The sequence below is a fragment of the Papaver somniferum genome, unplaced genomic scaffold, assembly GCF_003573695.1.
Source record: "Papaver somniferum cultivar HN1 unplaced genomic scaffold, ASM357369v1 unplaced-scaffold_81, whole genome shotgun sequence".
Lineage (NCBI taxonomy): Eukaryota > Viridiplantae > Streptophyta > Magnoliopsida > Ranunculales > Papaveraceae > Papaver > Papaver somniferum.
This window is the reverse complement of record NW_020651082.1, coordinates 7,933,349-7,957,272: the sequence shown is the minus strand read 5'-3', so window position 1 is coordinate 7,957,272 and position 23,924 is coordinate 7,933,349. Positions and strand designations below refer to the sequence as shown.

General features: G+C 36.9%; 2 protein-coding genes across 3 annotated transcripts; one reads left to right on the top strand and one right to left on the bottom strand.

Moving 5' to 3' along the window:
* Positions 1-2,587: 2,587 nt before the first annotated feature.
* Positions 2,588-4,809, bottom strand: LOC113345546. Of its 2 annotated transcripts, none has more exons than XR_003358192.1 (3): positions 4,557-4,809; positions 3,192-3,327; positions 2,588-3,116 (listed from the first exon to the last, which is right to left on the bottom strand). XR_003358192.1 is itself a non-coding variant. In XM_026589308.1 (3 exons), exons 1-3 carry the CDS (start codon positions 4,562-4,564, stop codon positions 3,089-3,091), a joined length of 405 nt encoding a protein of 134 aa, XP_026445093.1. In that variant the 5' UTR covers positions 4,565-4,809; the 3' UTR covers positions 2,588-3,088. The 2 variants fall into 2 exon arrangements, 1 of the variants encoding a protein (XP_026445093.1); XM_026589308.1 differs by having other exon boundaries at positions 4,324-4,809.
* Positions 4,810-5,150: 341 nt separating this feature from the next.
* LOC113345254 lies at positions 5,151-6,428 on the top strand. Its single transcript, XM_026589050.1, has one exon. The coding sequence runs from the start codon at positions 5,151-5,153 to the stop codon at positions 6,426-6,428; it is 1,278 nt and encodes a 425-aa protein (XP_026444835.1).
* Positions 6,429-23,924: the final 17,496 nt, after the last annotated feature.

Here is a 23,924-nt window from a genome sequence, read left to right as displayed (position 1 = left end):
TTGTCTCCATAATATTTATTGCACTTATTTCCAGTAAGGGTAATATGGTGTGTAATATTTACTTTACTTATTTCCAATAAAGGTAGTCTGGTTATTTTCGTAGTCTCCATAATATTTTCTTGTACTTATTTCCAGAAGTTACATTAAATGTTATTTTGTATAAATGTTACGAAGTAGTGACAAGAAAAATCCTAAGAATTATTAATATAAGACTGTTTTAGATGTGGTGAAATTTTTGGGATCATTTTAGATTATAATTGTGATTGTCTGGATAATTGTCAACAAATATTATTGTTACTAATAAAATAATTTAATATTTGTAATTATTATCACGAAAACAAAATCCATTAACAATTATAATTATTGAGGGACTTATTACAGATATATAAATGACTAAAAAATAAACTGAAACAAGTTACACCGTGATAAAATTCTTATTTTAATATAGTGTCGAGGCTTACATTTAAGGGTAGTATCTCCTATTTATACTTTCTATTTGAACATTCTAGAAGACCTACTGTATTCTAAAAGACCTACTGTAGGAGCGTACTAGAAAACCTACTAGGCTAGATATTTCTAGCATCTAACTACTTATTTACTCTAGATAATTCTAGAGACCATTTACATACTAACTATCTAAAGAACCAACTAAACTAATCTAGTTTATTCTAGCTACTACTTACGGGGTTTTGTACTCTAGACATTACTAGAGCATATCCAAGACAACCTAGATATTTCTAGGATTATCTAGATATGTGTTAACACCTAACCAAAATCGGCGGGGGATATCCAACATAGCCATCCGACTTAAATTTCCAACTATACAAGAAGTTCCTATTGAATGATACACTTTTAAATCAATGGAATTATGTCCAATTGGTGCAACCAAAATTATCTTCCATAATTAATCTCCTCTATCGCCAAGTTCAATAAACTTGCTGAGATATCCAACGTACAATTTAGGTGTTATATTTGTATAGAAGATGACATATTGATGTATAAATTTGATCTCTTGTCCGGTTTTTCTTATCAAAAGAGTCGACGTATATCTAATGGATAAATTTGATCTTTGATTTGCATTACAACTCACGAATCCATGCATAGAACTCCTACAAGATAACCTGCTTGGAAGATAAAGGGACCAAATCAGCCAACACAATTTTGTATACTTGTATTCATTGAAGCGTCCAGCTATAACCTAACTCCATCTTTAGAAGTACAGCCAGGTATGGGGAATTATATCATCACATAGTCTTCTCCATATACTTTGGCGCTTTCCATAGGTGCGCAAGAAGTTGACACATCAAAGCTACGTATACCAGTAAGTTAAAATGTTTCATCACTATTTATACTTGTTCTTTATCAGAAAATTTCACAAAGACATCTAGTTGACATCGTTAAAACTTAAAAGTCGAGTTTCCGAGTGAACAGAATTCGTAAATGTACAATGTATGTGCAGTTCTTCATTCTACTACTTGGAATTCTTTCATGCTCTTGGCTTTATATGCTTCAGCAGCTGGTGAAAGTAATTGATAAAAAAAAAAACTTTTAGTAAGTAATCATATTTAACGAGGATAAGTAAGTTCGCAGGCAATCCTTTTTAAACGATGATCCAAATAAACTCTTATCAAGATAAAAAAAACCAGCCTAACCAACCATGCATAGGGCACATGTTAACGAAAGGCTCTGAGTCTTTTAATGCAGTGCAAATAGGATATCCAAACACCCGTCCTATCAAGTGCATTATAATCTCTATTTCTATCTTTGTTTCTGTTTAGGAAACACTAGTCCAGAAGGGCCTATAAATGACATATGAAATCTGTTATAAAACATGATTTATCACGGCTTTCATCTGTCATTCGAACCGTTATTTATTTGGTGTGACTCTTTATAAATAACGAAACGAAAACGTCATTTAACTATGACAAATAAAGTATGTGACTTTAAGTCACGGACATACTCTATTATTTAGTATCATGGTTATCATATGTTAAATTTAATAACAATTGATTTCTGTCCTATGTAAATGCTCTGTCATCATTCAGCCTACTAATTCAGACATTAGTATTTAGATATGGCGATTCAGACATTAAGTATTCAGATCGGGTGATTCAGAAGTTGGTTGAATCTGAGACAAAATTTTCCCCTAGTTCTGAAAACAAAATATTAAATGAAACGGTTTAAATTCTAGTTGCAATTTAAAGAACTTTATATTAATATAAAAGAAAACATTCAACACATAGAATCTCTAAATACAAACTGAAAGACAAATTATAGAAACCTAGAATTGCATACTAAACATTAAAACTGAAATCCATCTACTATGATTGTCACCTAATCTTGCCACTCTAATTTGGTAGCTCTCCTACAAGATTTACATAAGTTTTTGGCCACTTAGTCTTGTCATCTGTTGCAATATCTCCAAGTACTCCTTCCATTTCGCATAACATAGCACTTGCATTCATAATTTTATCAAACTTAAGATCACGACCTTCCTAATGAACACATTCTGCAATAGGTAAATGCTTGATGTAGCCTTCCCAATATCCTTTCCAATCATCTCAGGGATAAATTTTGCCACCAATTCTTTAAGATCACATGAAGAGGCCAGGTTTACCATGATTTCAGCCATCTTGTGAAGAATCCGACAACACAAAGTACAGATGATACAATCAGGAAATAATAAGAAAATGTTGGTTTACCATGATTTCCCTATTCTTCCAATAGGGTCACAGAAGAATCTTACACACATGAATCACATGAAATGATAAGAAAATGTTGAATTCGAAAGACCCAACTTCACCTCTCGAATCTGGCTAGATTGAGCATAACAAATTCTCTTGACCTGTTTGTCTGACTGCTTGGTGAATATACTGCAGAACGATGAAATAATCTTGAGAAAATGTTGAAATCGAAAGACATAACTTCACCTCTCGAATCTGGCTAGATTGGGCATAACAGGTTCTCTTGACTTGTTTGTCTCGCTGCTTGGTGAATCTAATGCAGAATGTCCTCGAGGTGAAGTTGTCTGTTGTCTTGACATCAATATGCATTTCAATCAATGTCTGCCACTTTCTTACAAGAGGTCTCAACTTGTCTGTGGTAAAATCCATTCCCTGAATCAAACAATTATAAATATATGTATCAAAATAAATCATTAATAAGAGACGGAATTGTAGATTGTTACTTACCCAGAAATTGGTAAGAACATTCTTTCTTTTAACATCCTCAACTCTAAGTCTGAACTTCTTGCACACTTGATCCTCATTGCCTCAAAGATCAGCCAATGAAACCTCACAGTTGGCGAGTGAGTCCTTAGGAAGCAATCTGGAAAACAAGGAGAACATGCAATCCATTAATGTACATTGTTAAGATTATGAAGCAAATGAGGCTGATACTTGAAACACTGGCTTTGTAACCGTTAGCTAAGATCATAAATCATTGGCAGACTCAATACTAAAACATGAAACAAAGAGATGAGTCAGGTGAAAACAATGAAGCTATGTCTTATAGTCATCATGGGTATATCTGAAAGAACAAGTGCCTCAACAAAATCACAAAGCAAGTTTTCAGCAGGAATTGGTGCCAAAGCTTGTAAGCATCACCTACGATCATAGTTGTGCTACATCAGTATACCAAAAGATGGGCACCTAAGTTTCAATCAGCTGCTAGCTATGAATAAGAGACATAATCTACAAACATCCAAGATTTTTCTCTTAGGCAGTTCAAAGGGACATAACATCAATGAGCTTAAATTCCTTAATACCACCAACGGCAGCATTACTGCATCACCCCCACATCACCACCGCCACATACAAAAAGATGGCGTCTAAGTTTCTAAGTTAATAACATTTCTAAAGTGGTGGTGTTGATGTTTTGGACAGGTGGTTAGTGATATGGTGGTGGTGGTGGTGCTATTGTATTATGGTAAAGGTGGTTGCCGTGGTATTGGTATTGTAGTGTCATGGTGGTGGTGCTAGATTAAGTGGCTATGAACTCGAATTTGAGAGGCATAACCAGTCGATTACTACTCATGTTCTAACACTAAAAGTTCTCAAAACTGTAATGTTGTCTTTCACAAGATCACTGACTAATATCAGCTAAGTTGTCCTCTACTTGTGTAAAGATGATTACAAAACTGAGAAGAATAAAAAAAAATGCTTTGTAATTTAAAATGCAGGTGCTCATAAAATAATTCCATTTTGTTGATGCATTTCACCAAACACTTTGCACATATTCATCAGTTTATTCATAACCAAATCAGATAACATGAGTTCTACATCGGACTTTTACATAGAAAACAGAACAGATGATGAAATTAACCTTTAAAGAAGCTTGATGTATTATTCCTTGTCAATGAGTAAAGAGGAGGAATGCAAGTAAGTGATGAAATATATAAAGTGGTAACAACAGATTTGAACAAATTTGAGTAAAAAAAAAAACAACAAATTTGAGCAAAAACAAGGAAAATAAACCCCATCAATTGGTTCTCTATAGATGGAATCCTAGTCACTGTTAAATAAAGAATATGAAGATCAAATAAGAAATTTGGACACCTTATCATGGTTCTTCAAATAACCCATTTAGACTATCACCTTATCATCGTACATTTCAGAAACCCTAACTCCGAAATTTAACAAACTTGAGTTTTCAAGATAAAACAGACCAATTACACATCGAGCACACACAAATTGATAAGGTTTAATGAGATTTCCTGCTATCAGTTGATGATTGAAGTGGCGAGAAAAGATTTAATTTGGGTTTTTTCTTTTCGGAGGAACCGAAGACGAGACTTTTCAGGATCTTTTTTTTTTTTTGAAGAAAAGTCTCGAGTTTAGTTGAATCATCATCCAGTATATAGGGCTTGATGGAATCGGGCCCATACCAAACCATGTGAAACGTCCCAAGTCTTTAGAAGTCGTGTCCTAACATGGTTCTAATTCGGACTTCCATAAAAGTCCCAAGTCTGGCCTACTATTCCTGTTCCTGGTTTGGTTTCTATAACTCGGCTATAGCCTACGTATAAATATTAATCGTATTCCCTGAATGGGTACTTAAGTTCACATAAACGAGTAATCATATAGAATCTTAAAAACCCCTCTTTTGATCATCTTAATTAATTTTTCTCTTTTTTCAGAAGTATCTGATCAATGGGTAAACATCCATGTATCGCTTGGGCTCCAATTCTATGGGGTAAGTGTCTTGTTTTATTTACGAGAAATAATAAGAAATCCAAGTTATCAAAAGTTGACAATGAATCTGTTCACGAGGGACATCCTATCCCTGATCTTCCTTTTCATATCATCACCAACATACTTCTTAGACTTCCTGCAAAGTCCCTCTTCCAGTTGAGGCACCATACTAGCTCAACTGACTTGTTATATGATTTAACCACGGATCCGTACTTTATGCGCGCACACCTAGACCAAGCCCGATCTACTCCAACCATTGTTGTGCGATCTCTTTCGCAACCCATTGACAATTGCATAGAGCTTTTTCTTTTTGATGATAAAGCTGAGTACGTTGAGGCTACAAGCTTCGATCTTAGTTCATATGGAGAGGAACTCCCAACTGATCTTTGGGGTTCATATGATGGGTTTCTTTTATTCACAAGCCAAGCCAGGCATTTATGGCAATTCTGTATTTGGAACCCGATCACAAAAGAACAAGTAATCGTCACCTCGCCAAGTCGTCTTTTATCTGTCTGTGGATTTTACTTCCATCCATGTAAAAAGGAGTACGAAGTGGTTGTATGTCGCTATACTGCACGAAAATTCAACTTTCAGATTCTTAATTTAAGAACTAAGCATAGAAGAAGTGTTGGTAGCGGCTCTTACCCTCCAAGTACAAAAAGACCGCCTGTATTTATCAACGGGACGTTTTACTGGATGGTGGATTGGTTAGCTTATTTCATATCGAACAACTGTGTTCTCCCTAGCCTATCAGACGCAATATTATCATTCAATATTGAAACCGAGGAGTTTAGTACCATGGAATCTGCTGTGCCATGTAATTATACTCTAACGCAAAGAAGATACCCAGGAAATGAGTTTCAACTTTTCGATTTGGAAGGCGAATTGAGCCTATTCGATCCTTCTTCAAGAACTGAAGTGGTCATATGGGTGTTTAACAACAATACCAAACGTTGGTATAAGAAACACTCAGTGATTAGTCCCTATCACGACCAAAAGTGGTATTTCTACTCGTACTTCACCGAATTTGAATACATCAAGATGAAAGGAGAATTCATAGCATATCACTGCTGGGGTACAAGAAAACCATATATTTACAATGTAAGTTCTGGAACTTGGAAGCTGTTTGAAATTAAGGGATTTGAAAGAGATTGCACAACAACAATTCATACTCAAAGTCTTGTCTCTTTGGATGCTGCAGATTCAGTTATACCACTAGAAAATATTGATGTATAAATTTGATCTCTTGTCTGGTTTTTTCTTTCTTATCAAATGAATCTACATACCGAATGGCTTTTATCTTAGAATTTAGTTGATTTATATTTTATACACGTCTTTATTAGCATTACAAAAAAGTAAATAACAAAAGAATAGAAAACAAAATAAAACCTTTGACATTGGGAGTACTGGACCAACTCAGCCATATCAACATTGTTGGGATGGAAGGCAGATAAGTAATTACGAAATAAATTAAGATAGATGTTAAAACTGCACATAGAAAATTCTTTTCCCTAAAAAAAGTTTATTTGGACGAAGGAAACCTTATTTTGTGGGATCACAAAATTGACTAAAAAACTCATATACTATTTTTGGTGTGTCAAATAGACATGTAAAAAAAAGATACTCTTCTAATATTCTAGGATTTAAAAGATACTGTTCTAATATTCTATTTGGTTATTTTACCCAGAAAAATTTATAACAGCGGACTAAAGTGCCCTCTCCGTATATTTATTAGAATTTAACTAACATGTTCTATATTTCTATTGCATTCACAAGTCTACTGGTCAGTACCCTACAGTGCTCGGAGACTTGTACGATCCATGAATATATAATTCATAAAGCATTAAGAAATGCCCTAAGTACTACTAGCTATAGAAAAAAGGAAAATGATTTGTGAATATAAGACGTGTCAATTAGTTGATAGATGCTAACTAACTAATGCATGTCATCCACAATACTACAATAATGATTGTACTTGGGAAAAATAAAATAGTGTGTAATATTATTTGAATAAAGTAAAAGAAAAGTTGGTAGTTGTTCGGTGTTTTTTTTTAGGTGAAAAATTAGGATAAAGATCCACTAAACGTGTACTTCGCGACATTGAATCAAGTACGATCCGAAAATTTCATACTCAATTAGTAAGTTAGTTAAGTTACTGAGGTGCAGATGATATTCAATGGGATTGACACAAGTTTTCTTTATAAAATCAAGTACACCGTATACTAAACCTTGAAATTTATCCTAGTTTAAACTTGATGAAACCAATTTTATCCTTGTATAAACATGGATGGAACCATGCACATCACAAATTAAACCCGGATGAAACCAGCTTCATTTTAGCTTTAAAATAGATGAATACAAATTTCAACCGAATATAAAACAGGATGAAACTAGTTTCATGCCAGTTAAATATGAATAAAAACAAATTTATGGAAATCTAAAACAAGATGATACCGGTTTCACCCTAGCAATTTTTGAATAATTTATTTTTCTCATTTTATTTAGGATGCATCCAGTTTCATCCTACCTATTTTTTGAATAATTTCTTATATCTTAGTTTAAGTCAGAATCCAACCAGTCTCATCACAGCAAAAAAAATTTGATTTTTTTCGAATTTAGTATCAACAATAGGTCTTGTTTAGTAGATATGCTCATACCATTTCCAAAATTATAAGTTTTATTAAAATATGACTTATATTTCATAAGTTGTGAATTTTTTCGTGATTAATTTTAAATCGAAAAGAAAAAAAAGTAACCTAGAGAGAGAAATGGATAAAAAGAAGAAAAAAAAGAGGTGAAGGGTATACGTGTCTGTGAGATATAGTTTTCATTTTACCCAACCATAATTTTACTTGTCTTTTACAACCGCACCTTATGTTTTTTTGGGCATTTGACCCATTTTATCTTCCGGGATACCTCTCTCCCCCTCATTCTAATCACTGCATTTGTACCAATGGATACATTTTTGTGTCCGATTTGTCTCGATTCTATATATTGTTAGGGCTCATTTTTGTACTTATTATGGTGTTTTTGTGTGTGTTATTTTTGGCCAATAAGCATTTTGGAAAAAATCGGTTTGAAAAGTTGTTAAAGGCATCCTGGGAAATTACTAAAGGCACCCATAATTTGGATAAGGGGCACCTCAATCAGTAAGGGGCACCCAAGCTGTTAAAGGCACCCGAGGTTTGGTTCAGGAAACTTCATCTTCAACATTTGAATTCTGGTTTTTGGCGAGAAATAAAGAACAAAATTAGGTTTCGATTTTTGGAAAGCTTTTGGACTGATTCAATCCCTGGGTTTGGTACAGGTGAACTCTAGTTGACTAAACAGGCCTGGTATATTAGTTTGATTCAACTAAATTTGAGCAGATAGTTGGGTATTTGAAGAAACAGAGTCTCGGTTTTGCTTCTCTCCTTCCCGTGTTTCTATACGCTTGGCATGTATTCATAGAAGTCCTGACACACAATCTTTAATGAGTTTGCAACGAATTTGAGTGTGTAAGCATTAGGTGTCAAAGTGAAGGATGAAAGAAAAGGAAGATTTCACGTAAAACAGGGAAGAAATTCCTGTATCCTGCATTGAGAGTAAAAGAAAATATTTGCATTGATTGTTGCGATATTTTGAAATACCTCGTGGTGTGGTAGAGGATGTTTTGATTGAGATTGATTAGTTTATTTATCCAGTGGATTTCGTTGTTATAGATACTCAGCCTGTTCAGGACTCTAGTGCACAAATACTAGTGATTTTAGGTCGCTCATTCTTAGTGACAGCTAACGCTATCATCAACTGTAGGACCGGACTTATGAACATATCCTTTGGTAATATTACCACTGAACTAAATGTATTTAATGTTACTAGACAACAATCTGATAATTTAAAGGAATTGAATATGACTAACCCTTTAGTTCAGGATCTAGTTCATGATAATTGGGATGAAACTTTATATGGCGATTCTCGAGATGAATTTGATGAGACAATTATCTTAGGTTAGATAGATGACCAGACTTAAGAACTAGAAGAAGCTTTCGGATATTTTAAAGACTTTATAGACCCGTAAATTCAAGCCATAGTTAAAGGTCTTACAGAGAGTAATGATTACCCTAAGTTTGGGGGTTGTGATGGTTCAAATGATCGTCAATATCCCCATTAGAAGTCCCTAAGTTGGGACTCTTGTTGGATTTTGAATATGAAGCTCGAGTTTCTGATTTTGGTACGACGGGGATTTTGAAACCAGATTCATTAAATTGGACTTCACTTGCAGGGCATCCAACTCAAAACCAATTGGCCAATTGGCAATGAGTGGAATGGCCTTTCTAGATTATATTCAATGTTTATTAATGGGATATTAGCAATGTGGGACTATTATCCTTCACACGCCCCCTCACGTGTAGGGTACTCTTTGTGGGCCTCTAACACGTGGACCAGTGTTGTAATAGGTGGCCGTTGGGCCTACTTACATAGGGGCCTGACTCTGATACCATGTTAGAATAAGGGCATCCAATTAAAAACTAATTGACAATGGGTGGAGTGACCCTCCTAGATTATATTCAATGTTTATTAATGGGATATTAGCAATGTGGGACTATTATCCTTCACACCTTAAAACTTTTGTGATTTACTGCTATCAAGGTATCATATATCTGAAATCAGTAAGTAATTCACGTCCATTTATTTGTTAATAATGATGTTTGTAGAGCCTGCCTATACAATGAAAGTTACCGAGATATGTGATGTTTATAGCTTTGGGGTGATCATATCAGAAGTACTTATGGGGAGACCTCCATCTGAAATCATCATATTGCTCTCAGAAATTCTTCTTTCATCCCCATCATCGAGTAAGTTGGAGCCAGACATAAGGTTGATAGACATCTTGGACCCATGCATTGGAGAACCATCAGATATCATGAAGAAGGAAGTAATGTACATCCTGAAGGTTTGATTTTCCTGTTTACGGGGTGATCCATGTAGTTGGCCAACTATGAAAGAAATATCCGTGGAGCTATCATTGGAAGTTTAGAGCAGGGCTGATTTAGCAAAGCATTTGGAAATAATTACACTGGGAGACACTCTGCAGTAATAATAATTTGTGTAACCAAGTCATCTTCTTTTTTTCTTTTCATTTTTTTTCCTCTTTTTAAGTTAATCAGTTATGATTTTATCTTTTTCAATTGTAATCTTTTCTCTCTGTGGGTCCTATGAATATTTTTTAATATAAGATGTAATACTCCATTGCAAAAAAATATGCAACAGCATCAGGGAAAGCTTACATCCGCGAGGGGAACTCTTCTTAAAATAACCCTCAACTGTAGAGTTGCACACACAAGCCGCACAACTAATCCAGGTTGTAATTAATTAATCACCTCGTGTTTGTCAAATCAGATAATCATACACATTTGGAGAAGTTCAAGATTCTCGGTACAAGAATATATCATGAAATCTCTCAACACTTAACTTGGCCCAACGTACATGTTCTCCGGTATCAATCTCGTCTACTCAGTTCCCTGGCATGTCCTACCCATCCTGTCTTTATGTTGCATCCGTGTTTGTTAGGTTAAGACTTTAGAGTTACAGCAATAGAAAGCTGGATGTTGTGGCTACAGAAAGATTGGGTCCATTAAGTAAAGGAGATAGAGAAAGCTAAAATAACTCATATAAGTTTGTTTACAGACTTTTCAATTAATCTAGCTGTAGGAATTCCCACAACAAACACCCAATTTAGAATAGAAGATCAATCTAAGACATCATGGAGAACATACAGTTTCATTTCATTAAAAGTTAGAACAAACATGAGCAACAATGTTGAAACCCTAACTTGGAGAACTAGAATTACTTTCTCTCTCCTAAATTCTTTACTTAACTCTCCAAGATATCTCCCTTGATACAATGGCCTCTCATCATTTTATAGTGTGTTTACATAGTGGAAGACAGCTAATAAACCTCATAATTTCGGATCTGGGAGGGCGTCAATCTTCTCCCTGCTTAATAACTGCCGCCTTGACATTTGAACTACCGCATTGATCTTCGAACTTTTGGTGTGACTTGGTGACGTCATCTCTTCTGTCATCAGGGATTTGTTGGATGCATATTCGTCTGCTAGCAAATGTATTCCTTCGCGCTAATAACACATGTGCGGTATTTTGTACCCACAATAAATATAAGTTTGTTTATAAACAATGACCAAATTGTGAATCGGTGATGCAAGGTAGAGTCATGACACTGTGTATCACCTAAAGTTGGGAGTCTTGGGACCAATCTGTCTATATATATATATATGAAATGAAATGTAACATTACTAGTTAAATCTATAAAGATGATGAAATCTACATTAAGGTTTTTGATTTACATATGGAGCAATTTGTCTTTGTTCACTTCAATAGTCAATAAACAATGGCGTTCCTCTTGCAGTCTCTTTTTCATTTCTTTTCAAGTTATCTGTTAACAGGGAAGGGTCCATCCAAGATCTCACAATTAATGCAAATAACCCAAGATGGAACCTAACTTTCAAGAGAACACTGCATAATGAATAGGTAAATAAATTGTGCACCCTACTGCAATATATTGGTCATTCTCCTCCTATATCGGTTGGACCTTCAACTGTTAGGTGGAAAGCATCTACCACCCCTGTTTTCACTGTCAAAGACTGTTATTTATGGTTACTCAACGAGAAGTTTTTAATTGAAAGCATCCTATCATGCCCTTCAAAGTTATCTGGCTTCACCAATTGCCTACAAAGATTCCTTTCTTTCTATGGAAAGCTATGTTAAACAGAATGGGTACCAAGGGTAACTTGTTTATTAGAGGCATAGACTCTGATGGTATCCGTGTCCTCTGTCAAGTCTCATTGGAATCAGTCGATCACATTTTCAATACATGCACCTTCGTTTGAGATCTATGGGGCTTCGGAAACCATATGAGTTGACAGTTATCTTGAATAAAAATATTTTGGATTGAAAGATATATATTCATAACAGAATGATTTAAAGGAAAAAACTGAAATGGAAAAATATAAAATAAAACTTGGTTGCACAAATTATTATAACAACAGAATGTCGGCTAAAGTAATAATTTCTAAAGGCTTTGCTAAATCTGCCATGTTCTGAGCTAACAAAGATAGCTCTACTGCGACCTCTTGCATAGTTGGTCGAGTACACGGGTCATCCCGTAAGCATGAAAATGCAGCTTTCACCATATACATTATTTCTTTCTGCGCAATATATGTTGGTGCTCCAATGGATTGGTCCAAGATGTCTTTCAACCTTATGTTTTGCCCCACAATACTCGATGCTGGAGGTGAAAGAAGAATTTGCGAGAGCAACGTGATGATTTCTGATGGATGTTTTTCCATAAAAACTTCTAATATAATCACCCCAAAGCTATAAACATCACATTTCTGTTGGAAATGATTTTGGAGTTAATGGGCTAAATGGGTATTGAAAATGATTTGAGAATGGGCTCACAGACACTCAACTGTGGTTTAATAGAAATGAAATTTTATTTCTCTCAAAAACTTTGTTTGGTGGTACAAGACCTTACTTCTTACACACACTCCATTTAATTCTCACCTTACCACTAACTTTGGTTTTCACTCAATTACATCTTCCCCATGATGTCTATTGCCCTATTTATAGGAGCTCTTAACCAACTCTTCACTACTCTAGTTTGGTCTAGAATATTCATGACTCATTCACTTTACAACTAACTAGAATATTCTAGAGAACTTGGGCTCTAATAGCCATGAAGTCTCTAGATGGGCTAGAGTATTATGGACTAATATACAATAGACTAGTTGGGCATAGATAATTCTAGACACTTATAAACTAAAATCAACTTTACAATTTTAACATCCGCCCTTAAACTTGATTTGAAGTAACTCCAAGAATTTCTCGTAATTTGACGAAGACCTCGTTCTTTCGAGGTTTTGTGAATATGCCCGCAACTTGGTCTTGAGACTTTGTATATTTCAGTTGTACCTTATTCTCCGATATGCACTCTCGGATAAAATGGTACCGTGTGTCGATGTGCTTGCTGTGGTCGTGGAACACTGGATTCTTTGCTAAAGCTATTGATGACTTGTTGTCCACAAATATTGTAGACGGTTCTTCCTGCTCCATTTTAAGTTCCTTCATTAAAACGTCCTCATCTTCACAAGTGGAAAGTGTGACGATCGGTTGCTTCTTCGAACTCCAAGAGAAGCCCGTATTTCCGAGGAAAAATACAAATCCAGTAGTACTTTTCCTTTCATCTAAATCTCCGGCCCAATCACTATCACTATATCCAACGAGTTTGTACTTGTATGATGATGAGTAAAATAAACCGAAATCAAGTGTACCTTTTAAGTAGCGCAGAATTCTCTTGGCAGACTTCATTTGGGTAACCGTAGGTGCTTCCATGTATCTACTGATTAGTTCTACTCCGTAGAGCATATCTAGCCTTGTACAAGTTAAGTATCTCAAACTTCCAACAAGGCTCTTGTAAAGAGTCGAATTGACCTTCTCGCCTTCATCGATCTTTGATAGCTTGATTCCGCATTCCACGGGAGTAATTGCCGGATTACACTCCTCCATTTTAAATCTCTTAAGGATTTCCTTCGCATATCCTTCTTGAGATATAAAAATTCCATTTTTCCGTTGTTTTACTTCGATCCCAAGATAGTATGACATAAGACCGATTTTCGTCATCTCAAATTCTCTCGTCATTGCTTTCTTGAATTCTTCGAACATTATTGTATTATTGCCGTTAAAGATCAAATCATCCACACATAGGCAGACGAGCAACATATCTTCTTTTTCATTCACCTTCACATAGATAGCATGTTCTTGCGGGCATTTCCTAAAATTATTTTCTTGGAAGTACTTGTCGATTTTGATGTACCATGCTCGTGGTGCTTGTTTTAGGACGTATAAAGCCTTTTTAAACTTCAGGACTTTATTTTCTTGTCCTTTTACTTCGTACCCTGGCGGCTGCTCGACATATACCGTCTCTTCAAGATGCCCATTTAGAAAGGCTGACTTGACGTCCATTTGATGGACTTTCCATCTATTTTGGGCAGCTAGAGAGATAATTAATCTTATAGTTTCAAGACGAGCGACAGGAGCAAACACCTCATCATAGTCGATGCCCTCTCTTTGGTTGTATCCTTTTACTACCAATATTGCCTTGTGTCTTTCAACCTCCCCTTTAGCGTTTTTCTTGGCTTTGTACACCCACTTTACTCCAATTGCTCTTTGTCCTTTCGGAAGTGTTACAAGCTCCCAGGTGCTATTCTTCTCAATAGCCTTAATTTCTTCATACCTTGGCCTATTATTGTTGCGCCATGAATTGTTTCCTCTACCACGACCTATTGTGGAGCTTGACCTCTAGCCTCTCTGATCATTGTTATTTTGTTTGCCTCTTCCTCTTCCGCCGTAGTAGCCGCGTCCTCTTCCTCTAGCATTACTACTAGAGCTCTCTCCTTTGTCTTTTAAAGTAAGCTTAGCTTGTAGAACTTGTTCTACCACTCCCTCTTTACTTCTCTTTCTCATTCTTTCTTCATGGGCTTGAAGAGATCCCATGAGCTCATCCACGGTCATGGATTCAACGTCTTTGGACTCCTCGATTGCTACGACGATATAGTCGAATTCTGGAACAAGTGACCGTAGTATTTTTTCGATCATACGACTATCACCCATGACCTCGCCATTTTTTCTTAGTTGATTAACAACAACTAAAACTCTTGAAAAATAATCCGATATTAATTCAGACTCTTTCATGGAGAGAGATTCGAACTCACCTCTTAGAGTTTGGAACCACACCTTCTTTACTTTGTCCACGCCTTTGAATGAATTTTACAAATTCTCCCATGCTTGCTTTGCATTAACAGCTCCCGATATCTTCTCGAACGACGACTCATCCATTCCTTGATAGATGAGGTAAAGAGCCTTCTTGTCTCTCTTTCTTGAAATGCGCAACACATCTTTTTCATTTTGCGGAAGCGCCGCTTCATCCTCCGATTCAACATAACCTTTATCTACTATCTCCCAAGCATCTTGCGAACCTAGTAACGCCTTGATGCTCCAATTTTCATAGTTATCTTTAGTGAGTTTAGGTACGTGAAAAGGAAACATTTCACTAGCCATTATAATCTTATAGCTCTGATACCACTTTGTTGGAAATGATTTTGGAGTTAATGGGCTAAATGGGTATTGAAAATGATTTGAGAATGGGCTCACAAACACTCAAATGTGGTTTAAGAGAAATGAAATTTTATTGCTCTCAAAAACTTTGTTTGGTGGTACAAGACCTTACTTCTTACACACACTCCCATTAATTCCCACCTTATCACTAACTTTGGTTTTCACCCAATTACATCTTCCCCATGATGTCTATTGCCCTATTTATAGGAGCTCTTAACCAACTCTTCACTACCCTAGTTTGGTCTAGAATATTCATGACTCATTCACTTTACAACTAACTAGAATATTCTAGATAACTTCGGCTCTAATAGCCATGAAGTCTCTAGTGGGACTAGAGTATTATGGACTAATCTACAATAGACTAGTTGGGCATAGATAATTCTAGACACTTATAAACTAAAATCAACTTTACAATTTTAACATCCGCCCTTAAACTTGATTTGAAGTAACTCCAAGAATTTCTCGTAATTTGACGAAGACCTCGTTCTTTCGAGGTTTTGTGAATATGCCCGCAACTTGGTCTTGAGACTTTGTATATTTCAGTTGTACCTTATTCTCCGATATGCACTCTCGGATAAAATGGTACCGTGTGTCGATGTGCTTGCTGCGGTCGTGGAACACTGGATTCTTTGCTAAAGCTATTGATGACTTGTTGTCCACAAATATTGTAGACGGTTCTTCCTGCTCCATTTTAAGTTCCTTCATTAAAACGTACTCATCTTCACAAGTGGAAAGTGTGACGATCGGTTGCTTCTTCGAACTCCAAGAGAAGCCCGTATTTTCGAGGAAAAATACAAATCCAGTAGTACTTTTCCTTTCATCTAAATCTCCGGCCCAATCACTATCACTATATCCAACGAGTTTGTACTTGTATGATGATGAGTAAAATAAACCGAAATCAAGTGTACCTTTTAAGTAGCGCAGAATTCTCTTGGCAGACTTCATTTGGGTAACCGTAGGTGCTTCCATGTATCTACTGATTAGTTCTACTCCGTAGAGCATATCTAGCCTTGTACAAGTTAAGTATCTCAAACTTCCAACAAGGCTCTTGTAAAGAGTCGAATTGACCTTCTCGCCTTCATCGATCTTTGATAGCTTGATTCCGCATTCCACGGGAGTAATTGCCGGATTACACTCCTCCATTTTAAATCTCTTAAGGATTTCCTTCGCATATCCTTCTTGAGATATAAAAATTCCATTTTTCCGTTGTTTTACTTCGATCCCAAGATAGTATGACATAAGACCGATTTTCGTCATCTCAAATTCTCTCGTCATTGCTTTCTTGAATTCTTCGAACATTATTGTATTATTGCCGGTAAAGATCAAATCATCCACACATAGGCAGACGAGCAACATATCTTCTTTTTCATTCACCTTCACATAGATAGCATGTTCTTGCGGGCATTTCCTAAAATTATTTTCTTGGAAGTACTTGTCGATTTTGATGTACCATGCTCGTGGTGCTTGTTTTAGGACGTATAAAGCCTTTTTAAACTTCAGTACTTTATTTTCTTGTCCTTTTACTTCGTACCCTGGCGGCTGCTCGACATATACCGTCTCTTCAAGATGCCCATTTAGAAAGGCTGACTTGACGTCCATTTGATGGACTTTCCATCTATTTTGGGCAGCTAGAGAGATAATTAATCTTATAGTTTCAAGACGAGCGACAGGAGCAAACACCTCATCATAGTCGATGCCCTCTCTTTGGTTGTATCCTTTTACTACCAATATTGCCTTGTGTCTTTCAACCTCCCCTTTAGCGTTTTTCTTGGCTTTGTACACCCACTTTACTCCAATTGCTCTTTGTCCTTTCGGAAGTGTCACAAGCTCCCAGGTGCTATTCTTCTCAATAGCCTTAATTTCTTCATGCATCGCCTTTCTCCATTTTTCACTTTCCACGGCTTCGTCAAAAGTTATTGGTTCACTATCTGCAAAGAGACAAAAGAGAGATATATTGTCTCTGTAGATATCATTTAAACTCCTCGTCCGTATGGGACTTTCGCTTGAGCTTTCATCTGCTGATGATGGATCATTCTGGTGCAACGCTGAAGGAGATGGAGGTGGTGTATTAGCTGGAGATTCTGGTACCGGTGGTTGTTGTTGTTCTTCTTCTACGATAGGGAAAAAATTGTAATCCTTTTCTTGAACACCGACATCCCAGATGCCTTCTTCATCGAACTCCACATCTCTGCTTGTGATGACCTTTCTATTGATTGGATCGTACAACTTGTATCCCTTGGATCGAGAGTCATAAACGATAAATATATACTTGGCACTCCTGTCATCCAGCTTCGTTCTCAGCTGACTCGGCACATGAGCATATGCGATACTTCCGAATACTCGTAAGTATGAGACGACGGGTTTCACTCTGATCCTTGCTTCTAAAGGAGTCATGTTCCACACGTTTTTTGTGGGACATCGGTTTATCAGGTAAACCGCACAGTCAACCGCTTCAGCTCAAAACTCCCTGGGCACTCTCTTCGTCTTCAACATACTCCGGGCCATATTGAGAATTGTCATGTTTCTCCTTTCGGAAACTCCATTTTGTTGAGGTGTATATGAAACCGTAAGAGGCCGGCGGATTCCGTTGTCTTCACAGTAAGACTCGAACTCCTTCGAGGTAAATTCACCTCCTCTGTATGATCTCATAGCCACAATTTCGAAGCCGCTTTCTTTCTCCATAAGGGATTTAAATTTCTTGAAATTGGAGAAAACCTCTAATTTTTGTTTCAAGAAATAAACCCATGTTTTTCGACTAAAATCGTCGACGAATATGAGGAAATAGTTATTTCCACCATACGAGCTTGGCTTTATTGGTCCACAAACGTCTGTTTGAACTAACTCCAGTGGCTTTGTGGCTCTCGTCAGTGTTTCCTTAGGAAAACTTTTTCTGAAATGTTTTCCAAGTAAACATCCTTCGCACAATTGATCCGGGTGGTCTATTCTTGGCAAACCTCAAACCATACTTTGTTTGGACAATAACTTTAATCCTCCAAAATTCAGATGTCCATATCTAAGATGCCAGATCCATGACGAGAGTTTAACACAAGCAGTCATACATCTCGCGACGTCATTTTGAATGTTCAGATAGAACATCCTATTTCCCGTCATTGGCACTTTGGCAATTAGTTTTCCTCTCCCATCTATTATGAAAAGACTAAGGTTTTCCATGTTCATCCTATAGCCCTTTGCTAAGCGTTTTCCCAAACTTAATATATTCATTTTTAAGTTGGGGACATAATAAACATTAGAAACAAATTGATGGCTTCCATTTTTGAATCGAATCAAAAAATTTCCAAGACCACTCACCGGAGTTTTCGCTCCATTTCCGAACGTCACGTTGCCAGAAACTGATTCATCAAGCTCCACGAATTTCTCCTTTGTGCTGCACATATGGTTGCTTGCTCCCGTATCAAGCACCCATGTACAGTTTTCATCATAGTCACCTCCTTTGCATGCCACCAACAAGGTCTGGTCTTCTTGATTTACTTTACTAGCGTAGTTTGCTCCCTCCTCGACATTATTTGAAGAAGATCGACAGTCCGAAGCATAATGACCAAGCTTATGACAATTATAGCATTCGATTTGAGATTTGTCATACCTTGGCCTATTATTGTTGCGCCATGAATTGTTTCCTCTACCACGACCTATTGTGGAGCTTGACCTCTGGCCTCTCTGATCATTGTTATTTTGTTTGCCTCTTCCTCTTCCGCCGTAGTAGCCGCGTCCTCTTCCTCTAGCATTACTACTAGAGCTCTCTCCTTTGTCTTTTAAAGTAAGCTTAGCTTGTAGAACTTGTTCTACCACTCCCTCTTTACTTCTCTTTCTCATTCTTTCTTCATGGGCTTGAAGAGATCCCATGAGCTCATCCACGGTCATGGATTCAACGTCTTTGGACTCCTCGATTGCTATGACGATATAGTCGAATTCTGGAACAAGTGACCGTAGTATTTTTTCGATCATACGACTATCACCCATGACCTCGCCATTTTTTCTTAGTTGATTAACAACAACTAAAACTCTTGAAAAATAATCCGATATTAATTCGGACTCTTTCATGGAGAGAGATTCGAACTCACCTCTTAGAGTTTGGAACCACACCTTCTTTACTTTGTCCACGCCTTTGAATGAATTTTACAAATTCTCCCATGCTTGCTTTGCATTAACAGCCCCCGATATCTTCTCGAACGACGACTCATCCATTCCTTGATAGATGAGGTAAAGAGCCTTCTTGTCTCTCTTTCTTGAAATGCGCAACACATCTTTTTCATTTTGCGGAAGCGCCGCTTCATCCTCCGATTCAACATAACCTTTATCTACTATCTCCCAAGCATCTTGCGAACCTAGTAACGCCTTGATGCTCCAATTTTCATAGTTATCTTTAGTGAGTTTAGGTACGTGAAAAGGAAACATTTCACTAGCCATTATAATCTTATAGCTCTGATACCACTTTGTTGGAAATGATTTTGGAGTTAATGGGCTAAATGGGTATTGAAAATGATTTGAGAATGGGCTCACAAACACTCAAATGTGGTTTAAGAGAAATGAAATTTTATTGCTCTCAAAAACTTTGTTTGGTGGTACAAGACCTTACTTCTTACACACACTCCCATTAATTCCCACCTTATCACTAACTTTGGTTTTCACCCAATTACATCTTCCCCATGATGTCTATTGCCCTATTTATAGGAGCTCTTAACCAACTCTTCACTACCCTAGTTTGGTCTAGAATATTCATGACTCATTCACTTTACAACTAACTAGAATATTCTAGATAACTTCGGCTCTAATAGCCATGAAGTCTCTAGTGGGACTAGAGTATTATGGACTAATCTACAATAGACTAGTTGGGCATAGATAATTCTAGACACTTATAAACTAAAATCAACTTTACAATTTTAACATCCGCCCTTAAACTTGATTTGAAGTAACTCCAAGAATTTCTCGTAATTTGACGAAGACCTCGTTCTTTCGAGGTTTTGTGAATATGCCCGCAACTTGGTCTTGAGACTTTGTATATTTCAGTTGTACCTTATTCTCCGATATGCACTCTCGGATAAAATGGTACCGTGTGTCGATGTGCTTGCTGCGGTCGTGGAACACTGGATTCTTTGCTAAAGCTATTGATGACTTGTTGTCCACAAATATTGTAGACGGTTCTTCCTGCTCCATTTTAAGTTCCTTCATTAAAACGTACTCATCTTCACAAGTGGAAAGTGTGACGATCGGTTGCTTCTTCGAACTCCAAGAGAAGCCCGTATTTTCGAGGAAAAATACAAATCCAGTAGTACTTTTCCTTTCATCTAAATCTCCGGCCCAATCACTATCACTATATCCAACGAGTTTGTACTTGTATGATGATGAGTAAAATAAACCGAAATCAAGTGTACCTTTTAAGTAGCGCAGAATTCTCTTGGCAGACTTCATTTGGGTAACCGTAGGTGCTTCCATGTATCTACTGATTAGTTCTACTCCGTAGAGCATATCTAGCCTTGTACAAGTTAAGTATCTCAAACTTCCAACAAGGCTCTTGTAAAGAGTCGAATTGACCTTCTCGCCTTCATCGATCTTTGATAGCTTGATTCCGCATTCCACAGGAGTAATTTCCGGATTACACTCCTCCATTTTAAATCTCTTAAGGATTTCCTTCGCATATCCTTCTTGAGATATAAAAATTCCATTTTTCCGTTGTTTTACTTCGATCCCAAGATAGTATGACATAAGACCGATTTTCGTCATCTCAAATTCTCTCGTCATTGCTTTCTTGAATTCTTCGAACATTATTGTATTATTGCCGGTAAAGATCAAATCATCCACACATAGGCAGACGAGCAACATATCTTCTTTTTCATTCACCTTCACATAGATAGCATGTTCTTGCGGGCATTTCCTAAAATTATTTTCTTGGAAGTACTTGTCGATTTTGATGTACCATGCTCGTGGTGCTTGTTTTAGGACGTATAAAGCCTTTTTAAACTTCAGTACTTTATTTTCTTGTCCTTTTACTTCGTACCCTGGCGGCTGCTCGACATATACCGTCTCTTCAAGATGCCCATTTAGAAAGGCTGACTTGACGTCCATTTGATGGACTTTCCATCTATTTTGGGCAGCTAGAGAGATAATTAATCTTATAGTTTCAAGACGAGCGACAGGAGCAAACACCTCATCATAGTCGATGCCCTCTCTTTGGTTGTATCCTTTTACTACCAATATTGCCTTGTGTCTTTCAACCTCCCCTTTAGCGTTTTTCTTGGCTTTGTACACCCACTTTACTCCAATTGCTCTTTGTCCTTTCGGAAGTGTTACAAGCTCCCAGGTGCTATTCTTCTCAATAGCCTTAATTTCTTCATACCTTGGCCTATTATTGTTGCGCCATGAATTGTTTCCTCTACCACGACCTATTGTGGAGCTTGACCTCTAGCCTCTCTGATCATTGTTATTTTGTTTGCCTCTTCCTCTTCCGCCGTAGTAGCCGCGTCCTCTTCCTCTAGCATTACTACTAGAGCTCTCTCCTTTGTCTTTTAAAGTAAGCTTAGCTTGTAGAACTTGTTCTACCACTCCCTCTTTACTTCTCTTTCTCATTCTTTCTTCATGGGCTTGAAGAGATCCCATGAGCTCATCCACGGTCATGGATTCAACGTCTTTGGACTCCTCGATTGCTACGACGATATAGTCGAATTCTGGAACAAGTGACCGTAGTATTTTTTCGATCATACGACTATCACCCATGACCTCGCCATTTTTTCTTAGTTGATTAACAACAACTAAAACTCTTGAAAAATAATCCGATATTAATTCAGACTCTTTCATGGAGAGAGATTCGAACTCACCTCTTAGAGTTTGGAACCACACCTTCTTTACTTTGTCCACGCCTTTGAATGAATTTTACAAATTCTCCCATGCTTGCTTTGCATTAACAGCTCCCGATATCTTCTCGAACGACGACTCATCCATTCCTTGATAGATGAGGTAAAGAGCCTTCTTGTCTCTCTTTCTTGAAATGCGCAACACATCTTTTTCATTTTGCGGAAGCGCCGCTTCATCCTCCGATTCAACATAACCTTTATCTACTATCTCCCAAGCATCTTGCGAACCTAGTAACGCCTTGATGCTCCAATTTTCATAGTTATCTTTAGTGAGTTTAGGTACGTGAAAAGGAAACATTTCACTAGCCATTATAATCTTATAGCTCTGATACCACTTTGTTGGAAATGATTTTGGAGTTAATGGGCTAAATGGGTATTGAAAATGATTTGAGAATGGGCTCACAAACACTCAAATGTGGTTTAAGAGAAATGAAATTCTATTGCTCTCAAAAACTTTGTTTGGTGGTACAATACCTTACTTCTTACACACACTCCCATTAATTCCCACCTTATCACTAACTTTGGTTTTCACCCAATTACATCTTCCCCATGATGTCTATTGCCCTATTTATAGGAGCTCTTAACCAACTCTTCACTACCCTAGTTTGGTCTAGAATATTCATGACTCATTCACTTTACAACTAACTAGAATATTCTAGATAACTTCGGCTCTAATAGCCATGAAGTCTCTAGATGGACTAGAGTATTATGGACTAATCTACAATAGACTAGTTGGGCCTAGATAATTCTAGACACTTCTAAACTAAAATGAAGTTTACATTTTTAACAATTTCTCCGTCACATTCATCGTAGATGCAAGCTCTGTAACAAAGTAAATGGATGTGAAATTTTATTTATTAACTTCAGAAAAATGGTACCGATAAAAAATAAATTATAAAAGTTTTAGTTGGATTATATATTTACCTGGAGCAACATATCCATAGGTTCCTGCAACGGTGGTCCAATTCGTTGAATCCGGCTTCAAAATCCTTGCCGTACCAAAATCAGAAACTCGGGCTTCCCATTCTGAGTCCACCAAAATATTGTTGCTAGTTATATCCCTGTGAACTATTGCTGAATGCAATCATGGTGCATGTAAGCAAGTGCCTCAGTTGTTCCCTTGATGAACCTTACCCTCTCTATCCAGTCGAACTCCATTGCTTGTTCCCCATCGCATAAAACATTTTTCAGACTTCCCCTTTCTATGAACTCATAAACCAAAAATGAGATTTGCATTTCAGGATAAGATCAGAAACCGAAAAGCTTGATAATATTCCGATGTCGGATTTCTGTCAGTGCATGAACTTCACTTTAAAATGACTTGTGATCGAATATCTCAGAATCTTCATCCAAAGAATGAAATTTCTTCACATCAACAATCTGACTTGTTGACAGTTCCGCTTTATACACACTCCCATATCCTCCCGTACCAAAGCAATATTTAGTATCAAAATTCTCGGTTGCTTCAATAATGTCTTCAAACACTATTTTTCCATCGTAATTCCATATTGAAAATAAATTTCCACCGATATTGGTTGTTGTAGCTTGGTCTGTAGGCCTGGAGTTTGTTACTGATCTTTGTCGATGAAACAAAATGGCAAAAAGTATGAATAAAAGAAACAACGAATCAATCAATGGAAGTAGGATTATTAGCAAAAGTTTGTTATTATTGGCCTCTTTTCTTCTGATCACAA